The 27241-nt window shown below is 53.3% G+C and overlaps 1 protein-coding gene across 3 annotated transcripts; it reads left to right on the top strand.

Moving 5' to 3' along the window:
- The first annotated feature begins 750 nt into the window (after positions 1-750).
- Positions 751-26505, top strand: NECTIN2 (nectin cell adhesion molecule 2). Of its 3 annotated transcripts, none has more exons than XM_074369456.1 (9): positions 751-1054; positions 10305-10700; positions 13842-14138; positions 15273-15390; positions 15624-15772; positions 22398-22551; positions 24451-24514; positions 24653-24763; positions 25393-26505. In XM_074369456.1, the coding sequence occupies exons 1-9, from the start codon at positions 964-966 to the stop codon at positions 25654-25656; spliced, it is 1644 nt and encodes a 547-aa protein (XP_074225557.1). In that variant the 5' UTR covers positions 751-963; the 3' UTR covers positions 25657-26505. The 3 variants fall into 3 exon arrangements, with proteins under 3 accessions (XP_074225557.1, XP_074225558.1, XP_074225559.1); XM_074369457.1 differs by having other exon boundaries at positions 752-1054; positions 24653-24739; XM_074369458.1 differs by lacking the exons at positions 22398-22551; positions 24451-24514; positions 24653-24763; positions 25393-26505 and adding an exon at positions 19468-20174 and having other exon boundaries at positions 759-1054.
- Positions 26506-27241: the final 736 nt, after the last annotated feature.

Here is a 27241-nt window from a genome sequence, read left to right as displayed (position 1 = left end):
AACTAAAAGGGACAGATATATCTGAAAAGAAACGAAGCGGCAACTCCCAGTGTCCCGAGGCAGAAATTAGAAAGAAACCAGGGTACGCTGAAATCTTGCACAGACCGGAGAGACAAAGCGGGCGCGGGGCGAGAACTGGGGAAGTTGCTAGGCAGGGAAGGGGATGCGAGGAGGGTGTCTCAGCATGGGGGCGGGGCTCCAGAGGGGAGGGCCTATGAGAACCCACGTGCCTCACGCAGGTGCGACGAGGCGGCTTCGACTATCGTAGAGCCGGGCAGAGGCCGGGCAGAGGCCGGGCAGAGGCCAGGCCGTACCGGGCTCCTGGGAGGGGAGGGGCAGACTACGGGGAGAGCGGGTGGGCGGGGCTATCTCGAACGGCGGGGGTGGAAACGGCCGGAAGTCGTGAATAAGGCTCAATAAGAGCACCTCATTAGACGGGGGCGAGGCGCGAAGGCAACCGCGAGTGTAAGAGGGCGTGGCTATAACACAAAGGGGCGGGGTTTGAACACCAGGAGAGGGCAAAGATAGAATTCTGGGGGATGGGGGCGGCGATCAAAGAATCCTGGGAGTGGCGAACATAGGATCCTGGCAGCAGGTGTAGAATCCTGGGAAAGGCAGGGAGAGGAATGCGGGGGGGGGGGTGCGGGGCGGGGCTGGCGGAGAATCCAGGGGCGTGGAATCCCCGGAGAGGGCGGAGTCAGAACGGCATGAGGGGGCGTGGCCGGATCGGCTCCGCTCTTGGGGGGAGGAAAGGGGTGGGTCCTGTGACGTCAGTGAGTCCTAAGCCAGGAAGAAGCTAGGGGCCGGGGGCGCCGAACTGGGAGAGTCGGGCCGCGAGAGCTGAGCCGGGAGAGCAGAGCGCGGCCGGAATTACCCAGGAACCTGCTTGTCCGCCCAGCCGATCGGCGCACGCAAAGTGGCCCGCAGGCCCTTTCCCGGGCCCAGTCCCTCCCCGGGCCCCCCATGGCCCGGGCCACAGCCCTCCCGCCGTCGAGATTGTCGCCGCCGACTCTACCGCTACTGCCATTGCTGCTGCTATTGCTCCGGGAAACTGGTGAGAGACCTCAGGCACCTCCCCGCCGTGCGCGGACCCAACCCCCTCCCCACCTCAGCAGGAGGGTCGCGATGATGAAGCGAGACCACCCCCTCATCTTTCCTTCTCCCAGAGTTGGGAGTCTGAGGCCCGGGGAGCATTGAGGGCAGGGGGCCAGATGCCGAGGTCTTCAAGAAGAGCGGGGAGCTCGGACTTTGGTTCCCTTGGAGGGCCCAAGAATGACAATTCGGGCGACGGGGAAGGGCCTGAGGGTTCCAACCCTGTACTGAAGGCTATGACTCCTGAGCCTCAGAAAAAATAGGGGCTGGGGGCTCTATCTCTTAGGTCCCAGGGAGAATGAAGGCTAGGGGCTATGTCTACCGGGGTCCTGGTAGAATTGGGGGCAGAAAACGCTCTAATTTGTGGGTTCCAGACCGTGAGCAGGCGGCTCTGTCTCCTGGGTCCCAGGTAGAACTAGAGGGAGGGGAGGGCAAGAGGCCCTGTCTCCTGGGCTCCAGATTTAATTGTGGGCATTGGAATGTCTCCTGAGATTCAGGTATAAATGTGGGCAGAAACTCTGTCTCTTGGGTTCTAGATATAATGGAAGGCCGGAGGCTCTGGACGCTGGAGGCTCGGTCGGCTGTGTCCCACGTAGATTAAGAAAGCCAAGTCCCGCCGGCTGGGACCCTTCGCGTTCCCTGAGAGCCGTCAGCGGGGACGTCCCTGGGGAAGTTTTCCCGGTTTCACTTTTCGTCGGGCCGAGCCAGGGCAGGGCAGGGCAGGTCGGGCGCTCTCCTGGCTCCCGGTTCCGGACTCCCGGTTTCGGGACCTTATCTTTCCTCTAGTAGCGCCTTTGTCCTCGGAGCCGCTGCGGGAGATGGACGCGGGGAGACGCCGCCCTAATCCCTCTGCTCTGCCCACTACCCACTCCTGTTCCCCCCACCTCCCATAGGGGAGGGGCGCAGCCCCAGGAGAGGGAGGTGCTGGGAGGAAACAGGTGAAGGAGGCTCTGGTCCCGCCCCTTGCAGGTGACCCGGCTGTTTATTCCCAGCTGGAAAGTCAAGGTATTGGAGTTTCCCAAGGTTTGCTAGAAAGTGAAGGGAGCTGGGGGGAGCCCTGGTCACCCTGTCTTTTCTCCCAGCGTGTCTCTGAATTGTCTCCCAGCTTTGACCCAGGGCTGGGTACTGACTCTTGCCTCACCTGCCTCTCCCTCTGTCAGAGATAGGGAGATAAAGTCAGAACCTGCCACCTCTGGGAGAGGGCTCAGAATCCACCCTACCTTGTGTCAAATGATGACTTGGTGCATGATCTTATGGTGGACTCTGGGAGACAGGCTTAGTTCCTGTTGCCATTTTGCAAACGAGGAAACAGAAGCTTAGAAAGGGCAAGCCACTTTTCCAGGGTCCACAGCCAGTCCCTGGGGAAGCCAGACTGCAGATTTCAGAGCTTTTCTTGGCTCTGCCCCACCAGGTGAGCTCCAGAAAGTGCCTTTGAGCCTCCATTTCCTCCTTTGTAAAACTGAGTTAACAGTTCTTTCCCTGCAGGGCCATTGGGAGGATTTAGAGGTCCCATAGATCCCAGGGTAAAGCTCTTCGCATGTAGGGATGAGGTCTTCCCCTTTCCTGATCCTCCATCCTTTTGCCTTTGCTCTCTGCTGTCTCTCCTCTCTGCCTCTCTCCCTCCCTCCCCCGCTCCCTTTCTCTTTCTAGGTCTCTCCCTCCCCTCCTTCCCTCACTTTCTCTCCCCCTCTTCCTCTCTCCATGCTCACCCTCTCCCTCTCTGCTTCTCTGGCTAGCTAATCTCTCTCCGAGCTCTTTCTCTCTTCCTTTCTTGCCATCTCTCCCTCCTTTCCATCTATCTCTGTTTCCCTATCCCTAGCTCCTCTGCCTTCCCCCCCCCTCCGTCTCCACGGAATGTGGGTGCACCACCTGGGTTTCCTGCTGGGCCAGCTCCCCTCCCCAGTCCTCCCCAGCTTTCACTGCTCATCCATGTCAGCCAGGCAGCCCCACAGTAGCGGAGGGGGATGGGAGGAGAGGGGACTGCTGGCCTGCTGTCTCTTCTCATTAGGGAAGCAGGACTGGACACAGGAGAGGTGGGGGTGGGTCTGCTCACATCCTGGGGGGAGGGAAGGGGGGATGCAATGGAGAGGCCAGAGATACAGGGATGGGGACAGAAGCGAATAGAGGGAGGACATCAGAAACAAATTTAGGGATGAGGTCAGAGACACACACAGAGATGGAATCCAGAGATGGGAGGAATGAAATACAGCCTGGAGTTATAGGGGTGGGGCAGAGAGACACTGGGATGGGACAGAGAAAGGCAGGGGGGTGGGAGCTGGACAGACATCTGGATAAAGGCAGAAACAGGGTAAAGAGACAGACTTAGAGGTTTGGTGACAGGCAGGGAGGCCAAAAGACCCCAGCCATCAATGACGGTGATGCCATGACCCAGAGATATCAGGGCACAGGCAAGCCTCAAGGCCAGCAGTGTGTGGGGGCCATGGGGAGTGCTGAACGTAGGAGGGACAGGGAGTTGGACATGCTGGCCAGCTCCTCTGCCCCTGCCTGGGACGCTGTTACATTTTTAATGCCCCAGCACTGCTGAGAAACGGAGCAGGAGGGGGAGGAGAAGAGGGGACCCAGGGAGATGGCCCAGCACAGAGAAAGTGTGTCAGAATTGTGGAGAGACAGGCAGGGATGAGGAGACCCAGGGGGCAGAGAGAGTCCAGGGTCAGAGACATGGAGAAACAGAGACTGTGAGAGTTGCAGACCAGAAACCTTAAGAGATTAGAGACTCCAGGAATTGATGCAAGGAACCAGATTCCAGAGACTGGGAAACCCAGACCTGGAAAGACCCAGACCTTAGATGGCAGAGGTACGGAAGAAGGAGAATATGAGAACAGCTAGGATCTTTGGGGGCTGGTGAAAATGATTTGAAATTGATTGTGGTGATGGATGCACAAATCTATGAATTTACTAAAAACCATTGAACTGGACACTTCAGGCGAATTGTATAGGAATTATATCTCAGTAAAGCTGTTAGAGAGATAGACAGAGAGACACAGAAAGCAGAGACGGGGGACTCTTGGGAGACACAGGTAAGAAGAACAGAGACTCCGAGAGAGACAGAGGCAGAGACCAGAGACCCTAGGAGTTGGGGACACAGAGGGACAGACTTGGGACCCTAACAACCAGAACAGAGGGAGACACAGGAGATCAAAGAGACAGGACCAGCAGGAGGAGGAGGAGGAGTCTCAGAGACAGAAGTGTTCAGATATAAACTCTGGACTGGCTAGAATGGTAGAGTGGGATTCTGTCTGAGGGGCTCAGCCAGGAAGAACAGTCCTAGAGATTGACCCCCAGAAGTATAACACCCCACAGAGGAGGCCTTCCCGGATGGTGGAGCCCCTGCAGAAAGGCAGGGAAAGCTCAGACCAAGGTAGGGGGATCCCCTGAGCTGAGGGATGACCTCCATCAGAGAGGCGTGCTGCAGGAGGCAGGTGCAGAGATGCAGGCAGACAGCCCCATATCCTGACACTGCTGCTGCTCACCCCCCAAAACAGGCTCCCAGATGTCTGCTGGGTGGGGGTAGGCACTGTGATTAATGCCATTAATTAATTAACAAGGTAGCTGAGGCCAGCATTCCAAGCACATTGGCCTTCAAGGGCCTGCTGGAGTCCGCCACACCCTGCGGTGAGAGGGTGAGTCACGATGTATTACAAGTTGGGAGGTGGGTGAACCAAGCCACCATGAGGAGCCAGCCAGGCGAGGAGCCAGCCAGGCAAGGACCCAGGAGTCGGCACCCCCAGCCCCTTCCTCTCAGCCTTGATTTCCCCTGTCCAGATCTCAGGACCTCAGGCTCTGTCTCTGTACCACCCACCAAAGTTTTCCCCTGGGCTCACACAGTACCCTGGGTAGCCCCCACTCTGCCCCCACAGGAAGTCTACATCCCAGGCCACAGGGAGCGGAAGCATGTTTGGGGACCTAGCTGACACCTCGTGAAGATGTCACCAGCTTGGCTTGCCAAGGGAAGCTGAGGGAGGCCAGTGTTCCCACGACCGTCCTCTCCCCTGCTGTGGTGCTGGCCCTATCCTGGCCAAGGTCAGGGCACAAGTCCCCGCCCAGAAGCCTGCCGGACACTAGGGCCTGAACTCCAGGCCAGCCATCCCCCTGGTGTCACTTCCCCTGCCTCTGCCTGAAACGCATCTGGGCATCAGCCCACACCCTGTCCCCACAACACCCCTCTACCCAGCCTGTTGGCCTCTGTGTCCCAACCATTCCAACTTCTGAATGTCTGGTTCATCCTCCATCCCAACAGCCCTGACCTGCAAAGCCCTGCCCCATGCCATTCTGAGGGCTCTTTCTAAAGCACAAACCTAACCCTGTTCCTCTCTCTGCTTATAACTCTCCATGGCTCCCCAGTGCCCCCAAGAAAAAGCTCAAACTCTAACTCGGCCTCAACCTTTGTGACCTAGTGCACTGTGAATTCCCCATCCTTACCTCATTCATTCATTCAACACATTTATGGAGCACCTACAGTGTGCCAGGCACAGTTCTAGGCTCTAGGGATACAGCAGTGAACAAGACAGAAAGCTCCCTGCCCACTGCACTGATGTTCTAGCGGGAGAGATACATCAGGTGCTGTGAAGAAAATGAAACAGGGTCAAGGGAGTTTCTGCTCTCATCCTTAGGCAGGTAAGGGACTTTAGCTGAGCAAAAACCCAAAGGGAGGGAGCTGTGGGGACCTGCTGGGGAAGAGAGTTCCAGGATGGGAGGACAAGTGCAAATGCCCTGAGGTAGGACTTGCCTGGCATGTCTGAGGAACAGTGAGGAGGGCACTGTGGCTGGAGCAGGGTCTGCCAAGGGGAGAGGGTGAGAGATGAGGTGAGAAAAAGGACAGGCATAGGATCACACAAGGGTTTGTGGACCACTGTAAAGACTTGAGCTTTTTGTTTCGGTGAGGAGTGAACCACCGGAGGGCTCTAAGCAGAGAGACAAGGGACCTGATTCGTAGTTTCCCTGTGGCGTGTGGGAACAGACTGGGAGGTACAGGGAGACAAGGGCAATGCTCCATGGGGGGAATGACCCAGGGGAGAGATGCTACTGCGTTAGACCAGGACACAGGCCATGCAGGAGTCAGACCTGGTCTGCTTGCCGATACATTTTGAAGATGGTGCTGATAGGATTTCCTGATGGCTTGCGTGTGGGTGAGAGGAAAGGGAGTCAGGGATGACTCCAGAGTTTCTATCTTGAACTTTTCACTGAGGTGGAAATGCCTAAAAATGGGCCACTAACGCCCCCACCCCCGCCCAGGGGCTGGACCATTAAATTCATTCATTCAGAATTAGAAACTCCTAGAGCTGTGGAATTTTAGAACTCGTTCATTCAGCAAATACTGAGCATCTCCTAGGAGCCAGTCTCTGTTGCAGATACTGAGGGGACAGCTGTGAGCAAGACAAGGCAAAGAATTCCTGCCCTCAGGGAGCTCACAAGGGCCGTGAAAATCTGCTGTGTGAGATGGGGCCAGCTAGTCGGTGAGGGGAGAGGTGGGGCAGAGTTTTGTGATGGAAGAACTTCCAGAGGAGCTTGCCCCACAAGAAGCTAGAAGTGGATTTTTTTTACTTCTCTGGAGCTGCCAGGGCTGAGACGCCACTCTAAATCCAGGTGGGCAGCCTCCTTCAGAAGAGAGGCATCTTGCAATCACAAGGACTTCCTTAGGGCAGGAAAGTGGAGTCCCAGAAGGGACCCAGTGACCCAGAGAGAAGTGTGGGGCTCTGTGGGCCCAGAGCTTGGCTTCCCTTGAAAAGGAAAGGAAAGGTCTCCCCCTCCAGGAAGCCCTCTTGCCCTTCCCCTCAGATGGGTCAGGCCCCTGCTCTAGTTACTTCCCCCACCCCTAGCCCCACCCCTTCAGTCTTCCTGGCACTTTTTGGTGATGACTATCTATGTAATAGCTTTCTCCCCTAGAACGTCAATTCCTGGAGGACAAGCCCCTGATTTGCCCTGACTCATCTGTGACACCAGCATCCAGAACAGAGCTTGATAGTCATTCAACAGTTTTTTTAACAGTGTTTCTTGAGCACCTACTATGTGCCAGGCCCTGGTGTAGGCTCTGAGGATACAACAGGAAACTAGACAAGTCCCAGTCCTCAGGGGCTGACCCTCCACCCCCCAGGGCCTGTGTTGAGTCGCTGTCTATTTGCATGGATTTGCATAGGCTGGGAAAGATTGGCTGGTGGACACATCTCGCAGGCTCCTCCCTCTGCCCCACCTAAATCCCTTGAAGTTCTAAAGCCTCCTGGAGGAGTCCATCTCCTTCCCCACCCCCAGGCTCAATCTTAAACTCTGGGTCTTTTTATCAAGTTGCCTTTTCAGGCCTGTCTGATAATCCATTTCTGCCCAGCTCCTCCCCACAACCTAGATCTCCTTGGCTTTAGCCAAGTTCTTCTCCAGTTGAAGAACCCTCAATGGCTCCCACTTGCCTCAAGAACAAAACTCAAGTCCTTGACCCACCCCCCAGCCCCCTGCCCCCCCATCCCCACCCCCCCGCTCTCTGCAGTTTACACTGGCCCGGATGTTTTCACCCTCCCCCGACTGCATGCCATTCCTTCCTCATCCAGCTAGAAAGGAGTAGAGCCTTTGGGGACCCTTGCCCCAGACTCAGTGCCTTTGGGGGCCCTGCGGTTAGGGGTCCTGGCACCTGAAGGAGTGCCTTGAGGGAAGGGGGCAGCCCTTCCTCAGCTCCACTCACCTCTGGCCCCCAGAGCCCATCCTGACTTTTGTCTGGATTTTGACCTTCAATCTCCAGGCTCTTCGGGACTGCTAGTTCACATCTGAAACAGTGCTATGTGGGCCAAAAGTAAACATGACCGAGAGCACGGAGAGCCGGATTTGGCCTGCAGCAGGCAGATGACTGCCTCGGCGTGGCTCCCCCGTCCAGCCCTGTGAAGCGTTACAGGAGAACATCATTTAGGGGACTTGTAGCCAGGGACCCTGGAAGGCTGCTTAAGCATCCCCATTTTACAGAAGGAGGAATTGAGTCTCAAAACAGGGTCACCCACCTGGAAAGGGACAGAGCCAGCCAGAAGCCCCCAGCATCTGCTCCAGGGTCCCTCACATGACACTCTGCAGTGCAGTCCTCTGCCAGGGGAGGAAACCCATCTCCCAGGGGGCCACCCTTGGGTTCAAGTTGCAGGACGTGTGGGGATTCCATGAGATGATGTCAGTGTCACATGAAGACCTTCACTGATGGCATCTTCCCAGGCGCACCTGAGATGAGTCCTGCCAGAGGGGCTGCCTTCTGCCAGGGACCCTCTGTTCATGTTCCCCGGATTCCTGTGCGAGGCCAGGGTCTGCGCACGCTCCTCACCTGACATCTTGGGCCGCAGGTGCCCCTTGTGGCAGGACGTGGGCCTTGCCTCGAGGCTGGGCGTCAAGCGCTACTTGTGATTATACTTACCTGGCTGTGCTTGTTTACCAAGCACTCATCTGCTTCCTGTGGCCCCATGCTAAGTGCTCTACAAATATTCTGTCATCCTTACAACAGCCCCGAAGAAGTGGGTGCTATTATTACCCTCATTTGACAGCTGAGGCAACTGAGGCACAGAGAGGTTAAATGGCTTGCCTAACGTCACACAGCCAGGAAGCGGCAGAGCCAGGATTCAAACCCAGGCAGTCTGTGCCCTCAGTCACCATGCTGTACTGCCTCACACCACAAAGAAACATTCATCTTTATTCCAGTGTTTCTTAAAAGTCAGAAAACAAAAGGTAAGCTAAGAAATGAAAAACACACATTCTGACAAAAACTGGTAACTCAAGTGTTCACAATAGCTTTATTCGTAGATGCCGAAAGGTAGAAGTGTCCATCATCTGATGACTGGATACACAAAAGTGGTCTCTCCATATGATGAAATACTACTCAGCAGTAAAAAGGAACAAAGCACTGATCTATGTTATAACTTGGATGCACCTTGAAAACATTATGCCGAGTGAAAGAAGCTGGACACAAAAGACCATACATTGTAGGATTCTATTTATGTGAAGTATGCAGAAGAGGCAAATCTGGGCGGAGAGTATAGGTCAGTGGTAGAGCACGGGCTTAGCATGCATGACATCCTAGATTCAATCCCTAGTACCTCCATTAAAAATAATAATAGTAATATAAATAAATAAATAAATAAATAAACAAACCTAATTACCTTACCCCTTCGCCTCCGAAAAGAGAAGAGGCAAATCTATGGAGACAGAAAATAGTTTAGTGATTCCTAGGGGCTGGGAGGAGGGGGAATGGGAGTGACTGTTTAATGGGTACAGGGATTTCTTTGGGGGATTATAAAAATGTCCTAAACTTGATTATAGTGATGGGTGCACCATTCTCATGAATATACAAAAAGCCATTTAATTATACACTTTTATTTATTTATTTGAGGGAATCCTTTTTTTTTCTTTTTTTTTTTTTTTTGAATTTTCCTTTTGTCGTTTAATGGAGGTACTGGGGATTGTACCCAGGACCTCATGCAGGCTAAGCATATGCTCCACCACTGAGCGATGCCCACCCCTGAATTGTACACTTTTAATGGGTGAGTGGGAATTACATCTTAAGAAAACTGTTTTAAAAAAATAGGCTCAGAGGGCTGTAGTTCTATTTCTAGAAAGATGAGAGAAAGTAGTATTACCACGCGGGAAAAAAATGAAAACTAGCCTCATTTAAATGTTTTAAAATTGATTTTGTGATAGATTTGGGGTTTATTTTTGGAGGATTCTTTTTTCCTCCAAACATTTTAGAATGAAACATCTCAGCCATACACGTGTAAGTTGGAAGAATGTCCCAGCAGCCTCCCTCATCCTCTGTCCCTAGACTTCACAGCAGGTCCTGTTTTGCTACGTTTGTTTCATCAGTTTCTCTATCTTTTTTTTTGTTTTTTTGGATGAACCATTTGAGAATACGTTGCAGACATGGCATTTCCACCCTTTACCTTCTCAGAAAAAGGAATACTGCAAATCCACAATTTAATCTTCACACCTAAGGTTACGTGAAGGTTATAGTCATCCCATAATAATATGAAATCTATCCCGGACCACAAATGTCCCTAGTTTTCCCCCAAACCATTTTATCTGGCTGGCCTTTTGGGATTGGGACCTCATGAAGGTTCCTGCGTCGCATTTGGAGGCTGCATTTCCCGGTGGGGCTCCCTCACGGATGTCCCTGCCTGGCCCGGAGGTATCTGGGTCCTTCCCCCTCCCAACCTCTCTCCTCTCCCCCCCCCCCCCCCCAGGAGCCCAGGATGTGCGAGTTCGCGTGGCAGCCGAGGTGCGGGGCCGCCTGGGGGACACCGTAGAGCTACCGTGCCACCTGCTGCCCCCAGCGCCTGAAGTCCGAGTGTCCCAGGTGACGTGGCTGCGCCCGGATGCGCCCGAGGGCAGCCAGAGCGTGGCCGCCTTCCACCCTACGTATGGTCCCAGCTTCCCCAGCCCGCAGCCGGGCAAGGAGCGGCTGTCCTTCGTCAGTGCCGGGCAGAGCACCGGGGCCGGGCAGGGCACGGAGATGGAGCTGCGCGACGCCACGCTGGCCCTCCGGGGGCTGACAGTGGAGGACGAGGGCAACTACACCTGCGAGTTTGCCACCTACCCCCGGGGTACCAGTGGGGGGGTGACCTGGCTCAGAGTCATAGGTGAGCAGGGTGCGGGGCGGGGGCGCAGCAAAGTGGGAGGGGCGTGACGCGGGGCGCCCCCGCTCCGGTCTGTCTCTCTGCCTTAGCTGTGATCTTAACTTTATCTGTGGTCTCCAGTCAACTGGCATATATTCATTAAGCACCTGCTGTTTGCTCCACACTGTCCTGCAAGTTGGAGATATAGCAGGCAGCAAGGCATTCAACAAATATGTATTGAGGACCTACTCGATGCCAGGCACTATTCTAGGGGTAAAGCAGCGAGGAAGACAGAACTCCCTGTCCTCCTGCAGCTTATGCTCTGATTAAGGGGTGCTAGAGAATGAATAACAACTAAGAAAAATAAGGGGGGTGGGTATGGTTCACTAGTAGAGTGCATGCTTAGCAGACAGGAGGTCCTGGGTTCAATCCCCAGTACCTCCATTAAAAATAATAATTAAAAAAAAATAAGTGTGACTCAGGTGGTTATAGGGGCTTCGGAAGTTGGAGGGGAGCAGGTTACAGTTTTAGCGAGGGTGGTCTGGTGATATTTGAACCAAAACTCGGAGGTAAGGGAGCCTTGCAGGCTATCTAACAGAAGAGAGTTCCAGCCAGAGGGAATGGCAAGTGCAAAAGCCCTGAGGCAGGGCATACCTGGAATGTCTGAGGAAGAGCAAGGAAATCAGTGTGGCCGGAGACACGTGAGTGGGGGTAAAGTCAGGGAAAGTAAGAGGAGACAAGGCCAATGAGTGATGGGGGAGCATAGATCACAGACAGCCTCATGGACCATGTGAAGATTTTGGCTTTTGCCCTGAGCGAAGAAGAGCTACGGGAAGTTCTGAGCAAGGGAAAGATGTGATCTGGCTTGGGTTTTCACAGGCTCCTTCTATCTGTGTCAAGGGTGAAGGTAGAGTCACAAAGGAGGTGACTGCGTAAGTCCAGGCAGGAGGTGATAGCAAAGACCAAGGCAGAGGCAGTGAGGTGGTGAGAAGAGGTCGGATTTTGGAAATATTTTAGAGGTGAAGCCAAAGAATAGTCAAATTGTCAGATGAAAGGAACACAAGGATGTTGTACCACTCAGACTAAGAGACCCAGTGGACTCATTCAGATAGAACGGTCAGCAAAAGCCTCTTAGTCGAGTCCCAGAGTGTAAGAAGGAGCCAACTCGGGGACACGTCCAGGAGCAGAGGAGTGAATGCACAAGCAGAGGGAACAGCCTATGCAAAGCTGGGACGTGAGAGCGAGCTTGGCATGTTCCCAGAACAGAAAGAAGGCTGGTGAGGTTGGTGGCAGGGGCTTGAGTGACCCTCAGTGAGGCAGAAAAACCAACAGGGCCAGACTGCTTGGGCCTCAGAGGTGGAGGCCCAATGGCTGGACTTCAACTGAAATACTATTCGGAGCCATCAGAGGGTTTCAAACCCTAAGAACACCCTTATCAGACTGTTGAAATTGTTTAAAAAAAAAAAAAAAAGACTGGCTGCTGTGCGGGGTGCCATGCGAGGGGTAGACAAAGGTAGACAGAAGCAGGGAGGCCAGGTGAGAGAAGGCATTGGCTGGAAGAGGGAAGAAGCAGGGAAGGAGGGAGGGAAGGGGAGTGAAGTGGAATGATCACACTTTCAGGAGATGGTAGGCACTTGTCCATGAATTAAGGGAGGAGGAGGATCAGGGAGGACTCCCAGCCTCCTGGCAGCAGCAGAAAGGTGACCCACACAACCATTTAGCAAAATGGGGAAGACTTAAGGAAGGAAGGAAGGCATCTTTTTGAAGATCACTATTTCTTGCCAAATCTTGGCATTCCCCTGGGATCCCGCCTTCCCCCTTGGCAACTCCACAGAAGCCACACCACTCTGGACACTTTCTTTCCCTCCAGAAAGTTTGAGAAGTGTCCCCTGTACTGTCCCTGGGTCCATACTTCCCTTGCCTGGGAGCCCTGAAACTAACTGTTTCGCATAAAGCACAGCTCTTCTCCCATCCACCCCTTGCCAAGGTCTCTCTTCTTCTGCAATCATTTGTTCTGTTCAAAGACATACATAGAGCACCTACCCTGCACCAGGCACCTACGAAAATACAGAACAGAACAGTGAAGCCTCTGCTTTCTTGGAGAGACAGCCATGAGGGAAGTTCCCTTGACGAAGTGAAGCTGGATCTGGAGAAGGAGGAACAAGACAAGGAGAAGGGAGGCCAGAGCACTCCGGCAGTGGGACAGTGCAAGTCGCTAAGACCCTGCAGTGGGCAGGAGCAGGGGTGGGGTGGGCGTGCTTGGAGCTGTCAGAGGACAGATAGGAGGGTGACCGGGAAGGATGTGGGGAGGTCCATCAGAGACTCTGGTGGTTGGGAGAGAAGGGGGAAAGGAGAGGAGGGCCATACTGAATTGAGAAACCCAGGAGGTACCTAGGTGGTGAGATCCAGAAGGTGACTAGAACTCAGGGAACTGTCTGAGCCCACAGCAGTAACTGTGGGTTGCCATTATTATTCCTCATGGGGGTTCACCCCGCCTAATTTTCTTCCATATTTTCCAGGATGATGGGTGGAAAGGGCAAAGAATGTACAGCTTTGGGAATCTCCATTGCCTTGATCCCACTTCTGGCACCACAATCTAGTGGTGATTACAGGAAAAGAAATAGGAGGCCTTTGCAGCTGGACCTTTGAACCAGATTATTCTACTTTAGCTTTTCTTTTTGTTTTTTATTTTATTTTTTATAATGGAAGGTCTGGGGATTAAACCCAGGACCCTGTGAATGCTAACCATGTGTTCTACCACTGAGCTATGTCCTCTACCCCAGCTTTTCTTTTTAAATATTGGCCTCTTCCAGACTTGTGGACAGTGTCTCTGCTTTTCTAGCAAAGCAGAACAGAAAATATAACATAATGGCTAACATTTAGATAGCACAGTGCGTGTCAGGCACTGTCCAAAGTGTCTGATGTATCAATTTATTCAATCGACACAACAATTCTATGTGGTGGGTACTTTTATTATCTCCACTTCACAAAAGAGGAAACTGGTACAGAGGTGGGAAATGACTTACCCAAAGCCATCCAGCTGCAAAGCAGCAAAGCTGGGATTTGAACCCAGGCAGTTGGGGCTTAACTGCTCAGCTCTACTGCAGAGGTGTTTGTTGAATTACTCTAGGTGAGCAGTGACTCACCCTCTATTCCTCTCCCCAGCCAAGCCCCAGAATGATGCCAAAGCACAGGAGGTCACACTGAGCCTGGAGCCTGTACCTGTGGCCCGCTGTGTCTCCTCGGGTGGCCGGCCACCCGCTCGAGTCTCCTGGCTGTCATCCTTGGATGGGGAGACCAAAGAGACCCAGACATCAGGGCCCCTGCCTGGCACAGTCACCGTCACCAGCCGCTTTATCTTGGTACCCTTGGGCCGAGCAGATGGGGTCGAGATAACTTGCAAAGTGGAACACGAGAGCTTTGAGGAGCCAGACCTGAAGCCTGTGATCCTCTCTGTGCGCTGTGAGTGCATTAGGATGTGACCACACCCCCAATACTGTCTACACTGGCTTCTCTAGGGCACTGTCTACACTATTGCTAAGTGTTGTCTACATTGGTCCTCTGGGTCAAATTCTGCACTGCTTTCCTGCCCATTGTCTATACCGGCTCCCCTGGACAACATCTACACACTGTCCCCTCATTGTCTACACCGGCTTCACTAGGCTCTCGCCTTGCTGCCACAATGGTAAATCAGAATGGGTTTGCAGGGGCTGGTTTTATACCTCTCATCCCAATTCTGCATCCAGAGAAGTCTTACTGATATTTTGAATCAACCACATCAACCACGGGGCGTGTTTATACCAAGGTAATTGGCAAACATTGCAAATCAAGGCTATTCTTTCCTTTTTTTTTCCTTTTCAGAGGACCAGTTTACCAACACACAACTGCCCCCAACAATATCTTTTCTGGCTCCCGTGAACCCCAGGTGACATTGCTCCCTTACTGTCTATATCGACTACACTGCCCACCGCAATATTGTCACCCACACCGTTTCCACCCCAACTCATACTATCTAAATTGGCTGCCTGGGCACTGTCTATACTGACTCTCCTAAGGTTTCTACACCAACTTCTGCCCCCCAGTATGATCACATTAGCCCCTCTGGACCTAGTCCATACTGACCCCTTCCAATAAGTTCCATGCTAGCTCTTCCCCAAACTGCCTACACCAGCACCCCCTAATATTAGAGAGGCTCCCCTGGCATTCTTCCCACAAACCCTGCCAAACAGTAACTTTAGCAGCTTTTCCAGCCACTGTCCAAACACACCCCATACCCCAACTCAGCATTTTCTATACTAGCTCCCCAGACAATGCCTTCAGTGAAGCTAATTCCCTTATCTACTCTGGGCATGTCAGGAATGACACACATTATCTATAGTGGCTCCCTGGGGCGCTGCCTGCACTGAACAACAACTTCCCCAAAATGACCCCAGAACAACATCTGGGCAGCCCAGATTGATGTGCCCCAGGCACTTTCCTTGGGTCCGCCTCCTGCCAACCCCACCCCTATTTCTTTGGGATTCCCATCGACCTGCTCACCTGTCACCCCCCTTGGGATTCTCTCTGTCTCTGAACCAGTCCCCGCATTTCTTCCAGACCCCCCCGAAGTCTCCATCTCCGGCTATGATGACAACTGGTACATCGGCCGCAGTGAGGCCACCCTGAACTGTGACGTCCGCAGCAAACCGGAGCCCACAGGCTACGACTGGAGCACGTGAGTCCTGTGTGGACCCAGACTCTTGGGTCTGAGGGAGGAGGGGCTGGGGACCTGGACTCCTGTGTCATGAAAGAGGAACATCAGAGGCCGGAAACTGTGAGTCCTCCAGAAGGAAGGAGCTGGCAGTTTGGGGTGTCAAGGAGTAAGTTTCAGGTCCGCAGAGCTTGGTTTCTGAGGGCATCAGGGACCAGACCTGTGCTCCCCTCTCACATGAGCCCCACACCCTCCAGGACTTCAGGCGTCTTCCCAGCCTCAGCAGTAGCCCAGGGCCCTAAGCTGATCGTCCACTCGGTGGACAGGCTGTTCAATACCACGTTCATCTGCACGGTCACCAACGCCGTGGGCACAGGCCATGCTGAGCAGGTGGTTCTCGTTCGAGGTAAGCAGGTCTTGGGGGTGGTGTGTGTGGGCCTGGGTCTGTTCCCCAAGTGTTCCTCCTTTCTGGGTTCTGGGGCTGCACTGTGGGAGACTGCACCGCCGACCTCGAGAGAATTCAGACCCGCCTCGCTGATGGGAGAGGAGGGCAAAGTGGCTTTCATTTCTTACCCCCAGGTGGGGTCTGGATTGGGGTGACAGGGTAGGTGTTGACAGAGGAAGTAGGAGGTGGAGGCCTGGGCTGGGGGCTTCCTAAAAGTCAAGGCCTGGGAAAGGTCTTCAGGAAGAGAGACCCAGGGACATTGGCCTGGCCTGTGGCCAGTGAGACACACCCAAAGATCACACAACTAACGTCACAGAGGCTCGTGAGGGGAGCTAGACAGAAACAAACACTCAGAAACAATGGGCTTCTTACCGCCAGTGCTGGTCAGGACCACCTGGAGACTAGTTTGAGCGTGTGTGTTGGGATGTTTGTGTTTCTGGAGGTGGGATTTCGGAAATGGTGGCTGATGTGTCCATGGGACAGAAGTTCTCAGAATCTCCCTGCTGTGAACTCAGAAACACAGATGGGATCCAAGACACGTAGCTGGAGAGGAAAAGCATGAAGCCAAACTAAGCCCAGGCTCAGGCTGATGGAAATGGGGCTGGAATCATCACTGTAGACCCAGAAGCTCGGAGGGACGCAGGGACTGTCACGGGGCCTCAGTGGGTGGGAGGAGAGCCCACCCTGAGAAACCCGACTGGGGCGGGGGGCAGGGATAGCTCAGTGGCAGAGGGTAAGCTCAGCAGGTTTCAATCCCCTGGTACCTCCATTTAAGACAAGGTAAATAAATAAGCCAAATGGTCTTCCTCCCAACCTTCCCCCTCAAAAAAATAGAAAAGAAACCCAATCAAAGGCAAACTCACAGGCATAGGTGTGAAGACAGACACACCCACATCTAGAGACAGAGGGAGGGAGACCACCTTACTGAGATGACCGTCACACACACACACACAGACACACACACACACCTCGAAAGACCCAAAGGAAAACGATTCCTTTTCAGGAATTGAGACTCTCGCCAGGGAGATACAACGTAGCTACCCAGAAACCCACAAACCACACACCCAGAGAGACTGTGGCACACCCTCAGCACATTTGACACTCGGGTGCGCAAACACGCACACCTGGAGGGAGACAGACAGACACGCCAGAAGCAAAAAGAACCGCGGAGCAGCTGTTCCACATGCCACAACGTCATCGCTCACGCACAGGTGCTGAGAAAGCGACTCAAAGACATTGTCAGGGGCCCACCGTCAGAAACTCCAAAAACCCCATTATAATGATACTCTTTCAACAAATCATCATCTGACAAATATGTGTTGAGGTTTCCTCTTTGCCAGGCATTCTCCTTGATGTTGGGGATATAATGCTGACGGAGTTGCCGTCCCCACCTCAAAGGCACATCCAGAGAAGGGTCACCCCATCGACCCAACAAGGTGCCCAACCGGAAATACACCCCTGGACCCCAAATATGCACCTAAGAAACTGGTCTTCCCGCCCACACTCGTTCAGTCGGCACCTCCATGGGGTGGAGCCTGCAGAGCACATGCACGGTCACACTTAAGGGCCATCAGAGGAATATACAACCACGGAAACACAGACACTCCCCCAAAAGACCCAGAAACCCCAGAGATGTCCACTGCTGGAAACCCCCAAAGAGAAAACACCAGCTTCAGAGTTTAGCCCTTCGGCAACATTCACCCAGTGAAACACACGTTCTCAAGAGTCCTGTCAGGAGTCTGGGGCGTGGGGGGCTGCACACACAGAATCACACCCCCAGAGAAAGACTCAGCGCACTGGAAAGACCCCCCCCGACTCCCCCAAAGGTAACTGCAGACCCGCATATGGTCAAAAATATCATCACAAAGACGCACACCTACAGATGAACACCAACAGACATGGGGACGCACTCTGAACACCCTAGAAATGCAGTCACAGGTGGTGGTGAATGGGTCAACAGAGGGCTTTGCCCAGAGAGGACACTCACTCCCAGCTCTTGGCTGAGTCCCCGCAGAGGGTCTTGGAGACACCTCATGTCCCCACGCGCGCGCAGACCCGCACATGCAGTCACTCGCGGTTTGGGGTTCATACCTGTGGACACAGTGCACATCCCAGGCTAAGTACACAGGGCGCACACCAGGCTGGACATTGATTCAGGGAGGCTTCGGAGAAGTTCTGCCCACAGACAGGAACACAGACATCCACCATCTCCAAAATACCACCTCCAGAAACGCAGACACACGTTCCAACATGCGCAAAGACTGGTCTCCAGACGTTCCTGACGAGCACTCACAGAAAGAAGCCCTTCACGCCTCCCGCCCCAGGGACAAGTATAGAAATATATTACCCCCCTAAAAGTTTCACAAAATAGTACATACCATTCATACCTTAGGTAAACTTTCTCTGTTCTTTGTTTTACTGCTGCTTGTGAGTCACCCAACTGATCGGACAGTCCCCTAGGTCGTGACCCCCTTTTTGAAAACCCCTGGAAACAGATACCCTAGGGAGCCCGGGTCCTAGCCCCTGCTGTGTGCAGAGGCGTGGGGAGGGGTGGGAGGGCACAAAGCAGATCCTCCCTGGCCTCTCCCAATCAGGCTCCGCGTGCAGGGGGGTGGGGCGGGGGTGTTATAAAAGATAAAAGGTGCAGGGTGCATCATCTGTCCCTGCCTTGGGGTCCAGACCTCCCCCCAATTCTCACTCCTCCCTCCTTAGTGTTCCCTGGCTTCTTTTTCCACCTCCCCCAACGTTCCCCAGAGCCCTCCACTCCCGCCAGCTCAGCCCCTGCAGGGAGAGGAAACCAGGACTGTGGGCGCTGGGAGCCTCATTTTCCACACTGGGGATGCATGCCCTCAGCCGGTCCCAAGGAAGAAATTATCAGGAAGCCCCTTACCCGCTTCAGATGCAAAGAGCTTTGGAAACAGCCTCAAGCTTACATCCAGCTCTGCCTCTCCTGACTAGATCGGGGCCCCAAGATTCCGTGACCCTGACCTCAGCTTCTGGGAGAGGGTTGCAAACTCAGATGCCTATGGGATGCCTATGGGGTCCTGGCGAATGATGAGGTGAGGGGCACGTAGGGAACTCTGTTCCCTTCTAAGTCACCAACCTCACTCAGCCACAGCCCATCACCAGGCAGAGGTGAGAGTTTAGTGTTGCCAATTCTGATTTCTTCCCTCTAAAAGAAATCTGGAAATCGCGGTGAAATGGCCTGGTGCTTTAAATGTTGGCTAGCATGTTTAATTTTTGAAAAACACTGCGTGAGTGTAAGGAAACCCATCTGGGGGCCACCTGTTGGCCGCCCCTCCACGTACAAAGCACCCAGCCTGTAGCGAAGAGCGAATGGGTCCCCCTTCTCTCCTCCACCTCCTCCTCCATCCTGTTTTTTCTCTTTTACTTAAGTTTTCAAACTTTTCTATTTTTATGCCATTTTTAACGGTTACACTCCATTTACAGTTACTACAAAATATTGGCTCTGTTCCCCTACAATACATCCTCCCACCCCCCACCCCAACCTCCTCTGTTCTTCTGCCCAGAGTCACCCTCCCTAGTTCCCGTCACGCCCTGCTGTGCCCTGTGTCCCCCCCCCACCAGATGTATCCTCTTGACCTTGTGTCTCCTTCTCTCTCTCTCCCTCTCACCCCCTTCTTCTCTCTCCTCAGACACCCCCCGGGCCTCGCCCCGAGACGTGGGTCCAGCGGTGTGGGGGGCTGTGGGGGGGACACTGCTGGTGCTGCTGCTTCTGGCTGGGGGGTCCTTAGCATTCATCCTGCTGAGGTTAAGGAGGAGGAGGAAGAGCCCTGGCGGAGGCGGCGACGACGGCAGAGGAGGATCCTACGATCCGAAAACTCAGGTGTTTGGGAATGGGGGCCCCGTCTTCTGGACACCAACGGCCCCTGGTCCCCTGAGGCCAGAGGGCAAGGACGAGGAGGACGAGGAGGACGAGGAGGAGAAGGCAGAGAAAGGCCTCATGTTGCCTCCACCCCCGGCACTGGAGGACGACATGGAGTCCCAGCTGGACGGCTCCCTCATCTCCCGGTGGGCAGTTTATGTGTGATCCCAAGACAGGCAGACAGAGACAGAGACACAGCCTGCCACCAAGGCCAAGGGTTCCAAGACTGGTTGAACTCGTTTGTCCGGACACTGGAATTCAAATGCTACCTCCCACTTACTTTCCTGGGGTTTGCAGGGAGGTGGACTATCACACACTGGACTTCTGTCTCCAGGGCTGCATGGGGATGGGGAGGCCCCCCCGGGGGGAGCTCGGTAATGGGGACCCACAGAGGGCCCCCCAGGGACTCGATTTGGGCTCCAGCCTGCCCCAGCCCCCATGACACTCAGGAGTTAATAAATGCCTTGGAGGAAAACATTGGGGGTGTCTTGTAATACATCAGACCCCCTCCTTGGGGGGTGGGACAGGGACTGCTAGGTCCCAGGAGGTGGGGAAAACTCAACTGGGCCCTGGAAAGTGGGAGCCTGGGGTGGGTGGGGCTCTGGTCACTTGGGTCCTTGAAGGACACATTGGATGCCCAAGACCCCTGAGGCCAGTGGGACTGGAAACTGGGCCTAGAGGCTGGGGTGCTTGGACTCGGGGGTTCCAGGATGGAAGCTGCCTTCCTGGGTGGAAAGGCCAGACTGGTGGGAGGCCTGAGATCTCCAGGAGAGCAGGGCTGGGATCCTGGACTCCTGGGCACTTGCAGGTGGGGAGGTGCTGTGATCTGATCCTCTGGGGGCAGCTCAGACCTGACCTCTACAAGGTTGCTGAGGGTATTGGAAGGGAGGGCTGCCCCCCTGCATTCTGAGGGCTCTGAGGGGCGGGGCAGGTGGGGATGCTGAGGAACTGGGAAAGTCCCACCTCTTGAGAACACCGCAGTGGCCTTTCCTACCTCCTTCCTGTTCCCTTGTCCCCAGGCTGGGCCCAAGGGGATTTTCAGTGATTCAGAGGGAGGGGCTATAGCTTTGTATCCTAGAAAATCTCTCAAACCAAACTGGGGGCTGCGGTGGGGGCGGGGGGGGCGGGCAGCGTTAAATACCCATCACCTCTGCTCCCAGGGGTGTCCTGGGACTCAGTAAGGCCCAGAGCGTTGCTGAGCGCCCAGCAGGGGCTTGGTCAGCTTGTTCCTTCCACCAGCATTGACCCCCACCTACTCTGCCGGGGACACAGCGGTGACTCGGCCGAGCTCACCTGGCCCTCCCGGGCAACGAAGAGAATCGCAGCCATCTTAGGATGACCGCATGTGGATGGACCGAGCAGCAATTACTCTGACATCCCCACATCCCCCGCTCTGAAGCCCTCCGGAGGATGCCAGGCTGTGGAACAGGAAGTTCTGGAAATCACAAATCTGAGAGTCCAGGGATGCAGCCGGCATCCCCGGGGCAGCTTTCTGTCCTCGTCTGTGTAGTGGGGTTGATGGAATGGGGACGCCTTTGCGCACGTGTTATTTCCTCTGGTTGTTTATTGTCTGTCCCGCTCCATCCAGTGCCCCCACCACCACCATCGCCTCCTCCCAAATGGGAAGGTAGTGACAGGATGGCAGGGGGGGAAATTTGGTCTATCTGGCTCACAGTAGGTCCCTGAGTGCCCCTGCTGGGCCCTTCCCTACACCGCTAGCAAGCGCCAACTGCCCCTTGGAGCGCACAGTGTGGAAACTGGCAAGTAAACAGGTAACTGCTCCAATAAGACTCAGGAAGTAGGAAATGTTACAAAAGGAGAGGTCCACGGGGTCATGGGCTTCTCTCACCCCCTTTTCCTGTTAGGTTGGAGGAGCTATGGACTTCTGCCCAGGATGAATCCATTCTGTGTAATGAATTCAGGGTTCTGATCTCAATCTCAGAATCACCCACTCCCCTCCAATTTTCTGCCTTTTCGCTCCACCCCTTCCCCATAACCTCCGGTCCCTTAGCTCCCCACTCTCCCAGTCATCACTGCTCTGGCCACGTGGCCTCCTTGCTGTCCTTAAAAACAACCTGAGGCTTCCTCCGCAGGGCCTTTGCACTAGCTGTTTGCTCTGCCTGGAATGCTCTCATATTCTCATGGCTTGCCCTCTACAGTTCCTTCAGGTCTTTGCTCAAATGTCACCTCATAGTAAGGCTCTCTCTGACTACCCTTGAGGGCCCCTGCTCTGTCACTTATCACCTTCTATATATTGTTTTTTTTCTGGGGCAGGGGGTGGGTGGTAATTAGGTTCATTTATTTATTTATTTATTTTTTTAGTGGCGGTACTGGGGATTGAACCCAGGACCTCGTGTATGCTAAGCATGTGCTCTACCACTGAGCTACACCCTCCCCCCTCCACTATATATTGTTATCCTCTATCACTTACTGTCACCTGGATGATAGCTATTGTGTATACTTCTCCACTGTTGGCCTCCCTGCCCAACAAAATATAAGTCCCATGAGACTGGGAATTTTGTATGCTTTGTTCACCACTCTCTCATGCAACAAATGCTCAGGAAGGGTTAGGTGAATAAAAAGAATGTTCCCTGCCCTTGGGAGAGGAGGTAGGCAGGTGGGTGGAGACTTGGGGGGGCTGGGAATAAAGAGTTATGGCTTCCTCCTGGAGACTCCCTTACACTGTCCCTCTTCTTGCAGAGACACCCAACACAGCAGGCGCAGGGGCCACAGGTGGCATCATTGGGGGGATCATCGCTGCCATCATTGCTACTGCTGTGGCCGCCACAGGCATCCTCATCTGCCGGCAGCAGAAGAAGGAGCAGAGGCTGCAGGGGGCAGAGGAGGAGGAGGAGTGAGTGAGGGGCCCTGAGAAGCAGATGGGGGAGGGGTCCCATAACTGAGGATCATAGGGTGGGGAATTAGGCTGGGAGAAAATAATCCATAATGGGCTGTATGAAACAGAGGGACCCAAAATAACTATGACTTGCATTGGCCGGAGAGGAGAGTTTATTTCTGCCTTCTAGAAATCATGGATATGACAGTTCTGCTCTGTGAGGTCATCAGAGCCCAGGCTCCTGCTAGCTTGTTGCTCCACCAAGTGTGGCCTTCATTCACATTCCAAGATGGCTCCCCTCTCTTTTATCGTTGTCCGCGTACGTAACAACGAGACACAGCCATCCTGGCCTCTATGACTCCACCCTTACCAATGGGAAAGGGAAAGGGAAGTAGAGGGTGGGCGGTAGCCCTGTAAGGAAACCCATCACTTCTCATTTCTCACCGGCCAGAATCTAGTTACGTGGATGCCCCAGCTGCAGAGGAAACTGAGAAATGTAGTCTTTATTCTGGGTGGCCATATGCCCAGCCAAAATCTCTATTACTGTGAGGAAAGAGGAGCCTGGATATTGAGGGAAACTAGCCCCACTTCTCTGTGTAGAACATCTGTTATGTGCCAGGCTTGGCGAGATGCATTTTACATGTGTGATCTCAGTGAAGCCTCATATCCATTCACTCATTCAACATGTATTCAGACATGTATCAACATGCCTACTTGGGATGAGGTCCTGAAAGTTAGGGACATAATGATGAGACAAACATTTAAAGTATGTTCACACACATAAAGGTGTCATGTCATGGAAACTTAAATTCTCAGAGGGAGCTAAGATACCCATTTTCTCAAAGAGCTAACAGGTTCAGAGAGCTGAAATCACTTGCTGAAATTCATCCAGCAAGAAAGTACTTGGCAGGCAAAATGGTTCTGAAATAATACTATCCAGTGTGTGTGAGGGGGAACACTTGTTAAAAATGCATAATCCTGGGCTTACACCAAACCTACTGAATCAGAGCTTTTAAAAGAAGGGCTCAGCATCTGTGTTTATAACAAGCTCCCTAAGATGCACAGGAAAGTTTGTGAACCACTGTCTTAATCATCTTATCAGTGCAAACCAACAACTTGCTATTGATCTCTCCTCCTAAGCCCAGCCCGGTGCTGAGACCCAGTGGTGCCTGAGATGGCCCTGGCCCTGCCCTGCTGGGGTTCACACAGTCTGGAGGAGACTGACTTGTCCCCAGACAGTGACAGCATGGCCAGGGATGGGCTCAGGAAGCTGAGGGAGCTGTAGGAGGCCAGGAGGGGCAACTGCCTCAGCCTGGAAGATCAGGGAGGGCTTCCTGGACGTAGGGACATCTGAGCTGAGGATAGAAGACATATTAAGCATCATCATTTGTGTATCTATCTATATATATATATATAGATAGATACACACACACATACACACACAGAGAGAGGATGCTCTGGTCTGTGGGTATGTAGAATGAGTGAATTTAACCTGGTTTAGGGGACAGGAAAGCATTTCATTCATTTATCCATTCTCTCTTTTAACAAATATTCCCTGAATTCCTCATAGTGGATTCTGGGAACACCGTGTTGATAACACAGATCTCATTTTTCCCCCCTCACATGGCTCACAGTCATTGAATGATATCAGAAACAACATTTCAAATACAAACTCAGTTAGTGCCCCATGAGGGACGTATAGATGGATATTATCATGTAAGAGGAGTTCCTGATTCTCTTAGAGAGTCAGGAAGGCTTCCTGGAAGAAAAGCAAGCCATGGGATGTGCAGTAGTTAGCTGGGCAAGGGGAGGTGGGTGGTGGAAAGGGAGATCAGGCAGAAGGAGGAACATGGGTAGTGGCCCTGGGGTAGGTTGCTCAGGGCTTAGCCTCTACCTGACTTACCTTCTACCCCACAGCCTGGAGGGGCCTCCCTCATACAAGCCACCGACTCCAAAGGCAAAGCTGGAGGAGCCAGAGATGGTGAGCACTTCCCTGGAGCTCAGGCTGCCCCCACCCCCTCATTACCTTTCCCCACTGAGGCCAGACCTGGGAGGGGGGCTGATGGGGAGAGGCTGTCTGGGGGTGGGGTCCTGACCTACCCCATCTTTCCCACCACAGCCCTCCCAGCTCTTTACCTTGGGGGCCTCGGAGCACAGCCCACTCAAGACCCCCTACTTTGATGCTGGCGTATCATGTACCGAGCAGGTAGGAGCCCGGGAGACAACAAGGGTAAGATTCGGGGTCTAGGTTTAAGGGACTCTTGACATAAGAGGTCAAGGAGTAAATGTCCAACTCAAGTTCAGGGCTGTATCTCTGATTAGAGCTTAGAGCACTGAGATGCATTTAGGATTCATTCTTGAGGTCATAGCTGTAAAAGTTCAAGGACATGAGGTTAGCATTTGAAGTCACTCCATCAAAGAAAATTGGTTGAGTATCTCCATTTGCTGGACATTGTGCCTGGAACTGGAACAACACAAGTAGTCTCTTTCCTCAGCGGTCTCCTGAAGGTCAGAGGTCAGATGTTGAGTTTGAGATAGGTCAAGTTTCAAGGGGCTATTTAGAGCTAAGCTTAGGTCAAGATTAAAGTCAAAGGTTCATGGGGAAAGACTTGGGGTCAGTGATCAAAAGAAAAGGAGAGGCTTAGGATTGACAGTCCATGCTCTGGGCTTTGAGTCAGGGATGAGCTATATGATTGTCCCAGTGCAATATCTATCCAGGTGACAAGGGGTGATATGGGGTGTGGTCAGGTCTGGTTGGCATGGGGAGAGGGTGGTCAGGATTTGGGGGTCAAGGAGCAGATTTAGATTCTGTGTTATACTCAAGAGGTGACCTTGGGCTCATTCCTTCTTCACCCCCAGGAAATGCCTCGATACCATGAGCTGCCCACCTTGGAAGAACGGTCAGGGCCCCTGCTCCTGGGGGCCACAAGCCTGGGATCCCCCATCCTGGTACCTCCAGGGCCACCTGCTGTTGAGAGGGTTTCCCTGGATCTAGAGGAGGAGGAGGAGGAAGAAGACTATCTGGACAATATCAACCCCATCTACGACGCCCTGTCCTACTCCAGCCCCTCTGACTCCTACCAGGGCAAAGGCTTTGTCATGTCCCGGGCCATGTATGTGTAAGCTGCCAAGACTCTGTCCTCTTACTTCTCATTTTTTGATCCCTCAGCTTTCTGCCAGGGATCTAGGGCCCCCTGACCTCTGGCCAGGCCAGTCAGTTAACACACATGCATCTCATCTGTGATTTCTACCTTGGTGGATCCACTATGACCTCTAATTCCTGATCTCTGATTCAGAGAAATGGGCCATGACAATGGAAACCTGATAACCTTATCCCATGAGGGGCTAGGGGAGGTATGTTTCTGCACAGCCTCTCACCCAAGGACTCCTCAGATTGACCGTAGATCATACCTCTCATGCCCCACCATCTCCAGACTACCCCCAAATCCCAAAGAAGACCCCAGACCTCTGATTTGTCCTCAGGCAGTAACTCCCAATAGCTCTGCTGTGGGGTGGGCATTGGGGGCATACTGCTGCCCAGACCTGAGCCCTCCAGGCAGCAGAGCCTCACTTGCCCAGTCCCAACCCTGTCCCCCAAAAGTGGGAGGGAGAGGATTCCCCAGCCCAAGACGGAACTTCCCCATTTCCTCCCTCCTGCCGGCAGGAGACTCAGGGTACAGACCCATCCCTGAGCCCCAACTACCCTAATTCCTGTCTACAGGGAATTAAGCCCCAGCTCAGGGCTAGATGGGGTGAGCCTCATGCAGAGTGTGCCTTGTTGACCCCAGTCTTGGGAGAAGAATCTGCTGTTACTTTGAAGACTACTGAGTCCTTTTACTCCTGCCCCAGTGGGATTGGACCCAAACATCTCCCTTGGGGAGTGGGGGGAAAGTGGATCATCTGGGATGCGGGTAGGGAATGTGGTATTGTTTCTGTAATACAGCGTTTCCTTAAAAATATGTTTGTACTTTTGTCAGGTCTCAACTCGTGTTTTATGTGGGCTGTCAAGGGGATAGGGGTGAGATATGATGTGTAATGAATTGGGGGGGGGTCCAGGGCTTAAGAGAATCAGTGGACTAGAAATCAAGATGGGTTACAGACAAAAAGAAAAGGGCCAAAGATATGAAAAAAAAATAATTCAGGGGATAATGAGCAAAAATGCATAAGCCAAAAACAGCGATGGGTAAAGGAAGGAGAGGGGGAGGAGTCCAGGGCATGGTGGTTAATGAAAGGGAATCCGTGCAACAGCAGTCTAATGGGTCATGGACAGAAATAAACAGAACAGAGATAGAAATAACAGTAATTAATTATGAAGGGCCCAGGTTTAATGAATAACTGGCAATTGAGAATAGGCCAAAGGCAAAATTATGTATAATGTTGTAATAGGGGCTCAGGGTATGATGGGTAATAGATCTGAATGAATGAGCCGGGGGGATGAATAATGGAGAAATAGGGGTCCCAGGTATAATGGGTAGTGGACCCAAAACTTGATGGTTAGTTAAGGAAGGGCTGGAAGAACGATGGAAGTGAACTGACAGAAATGAGCTAACGGGGTTACAAGCAACCAAACTGAAATGAATGGGACGGAAGGCATGCTGGGTAATGGGACAGGAATGAATGGGCCAAAGATAGAAGCCGCCATGACTAGGGTGGGGGCGGAGGGAGAGACCCAGAGGGCATGATGGGTAATGAAAGGGGTGGGTCTACG

This window comes from Camelus bactrianus, chromosome 9 (genome assembly GCF_048773025.1).
Source record: "Camelus bactrianus isolate YW-2024 breed Bactrian camel chromosome 9, ASM4877302v1, whole genome shotgun sequence".
NCBI lineage: Eukaryota > Metazoa > Chordata > Mammalia > Artiodactyla > Camelidae > Camelus > Camelus bactrianus.
The sequence above is the reverse complement of the archived record's forward strand: the minus strand, read 5'-3'. Positions and strand labels throughout refer to the sequence as shown.

Excerpts from the sequence above, each read along its gene's own strand:
- NECTIN2 (XM_074369456.1), top strand. The coding sequence starts at position 964 with ATGGCCCGGGCCACAGCCCTCCCGCCGTCGAGATTGTCGCCGCCGACT. Across the intron at positions 22,552-24,450 it reads GGGGCAGAGGAGGAGGAGGA|CCTGGAGGGGCCTCCCTCAT; the intron begins GTGAGTGAGGGG and ends TCTACCCCACAG. Across the intron at positions 24,764-25,392 it reads GAGCCCGGGAGACAACAAGG|GAAATGCCTCGATACCATGA; the intron begins GTAAGATTCGGG and ends CTTCACCCCCAG.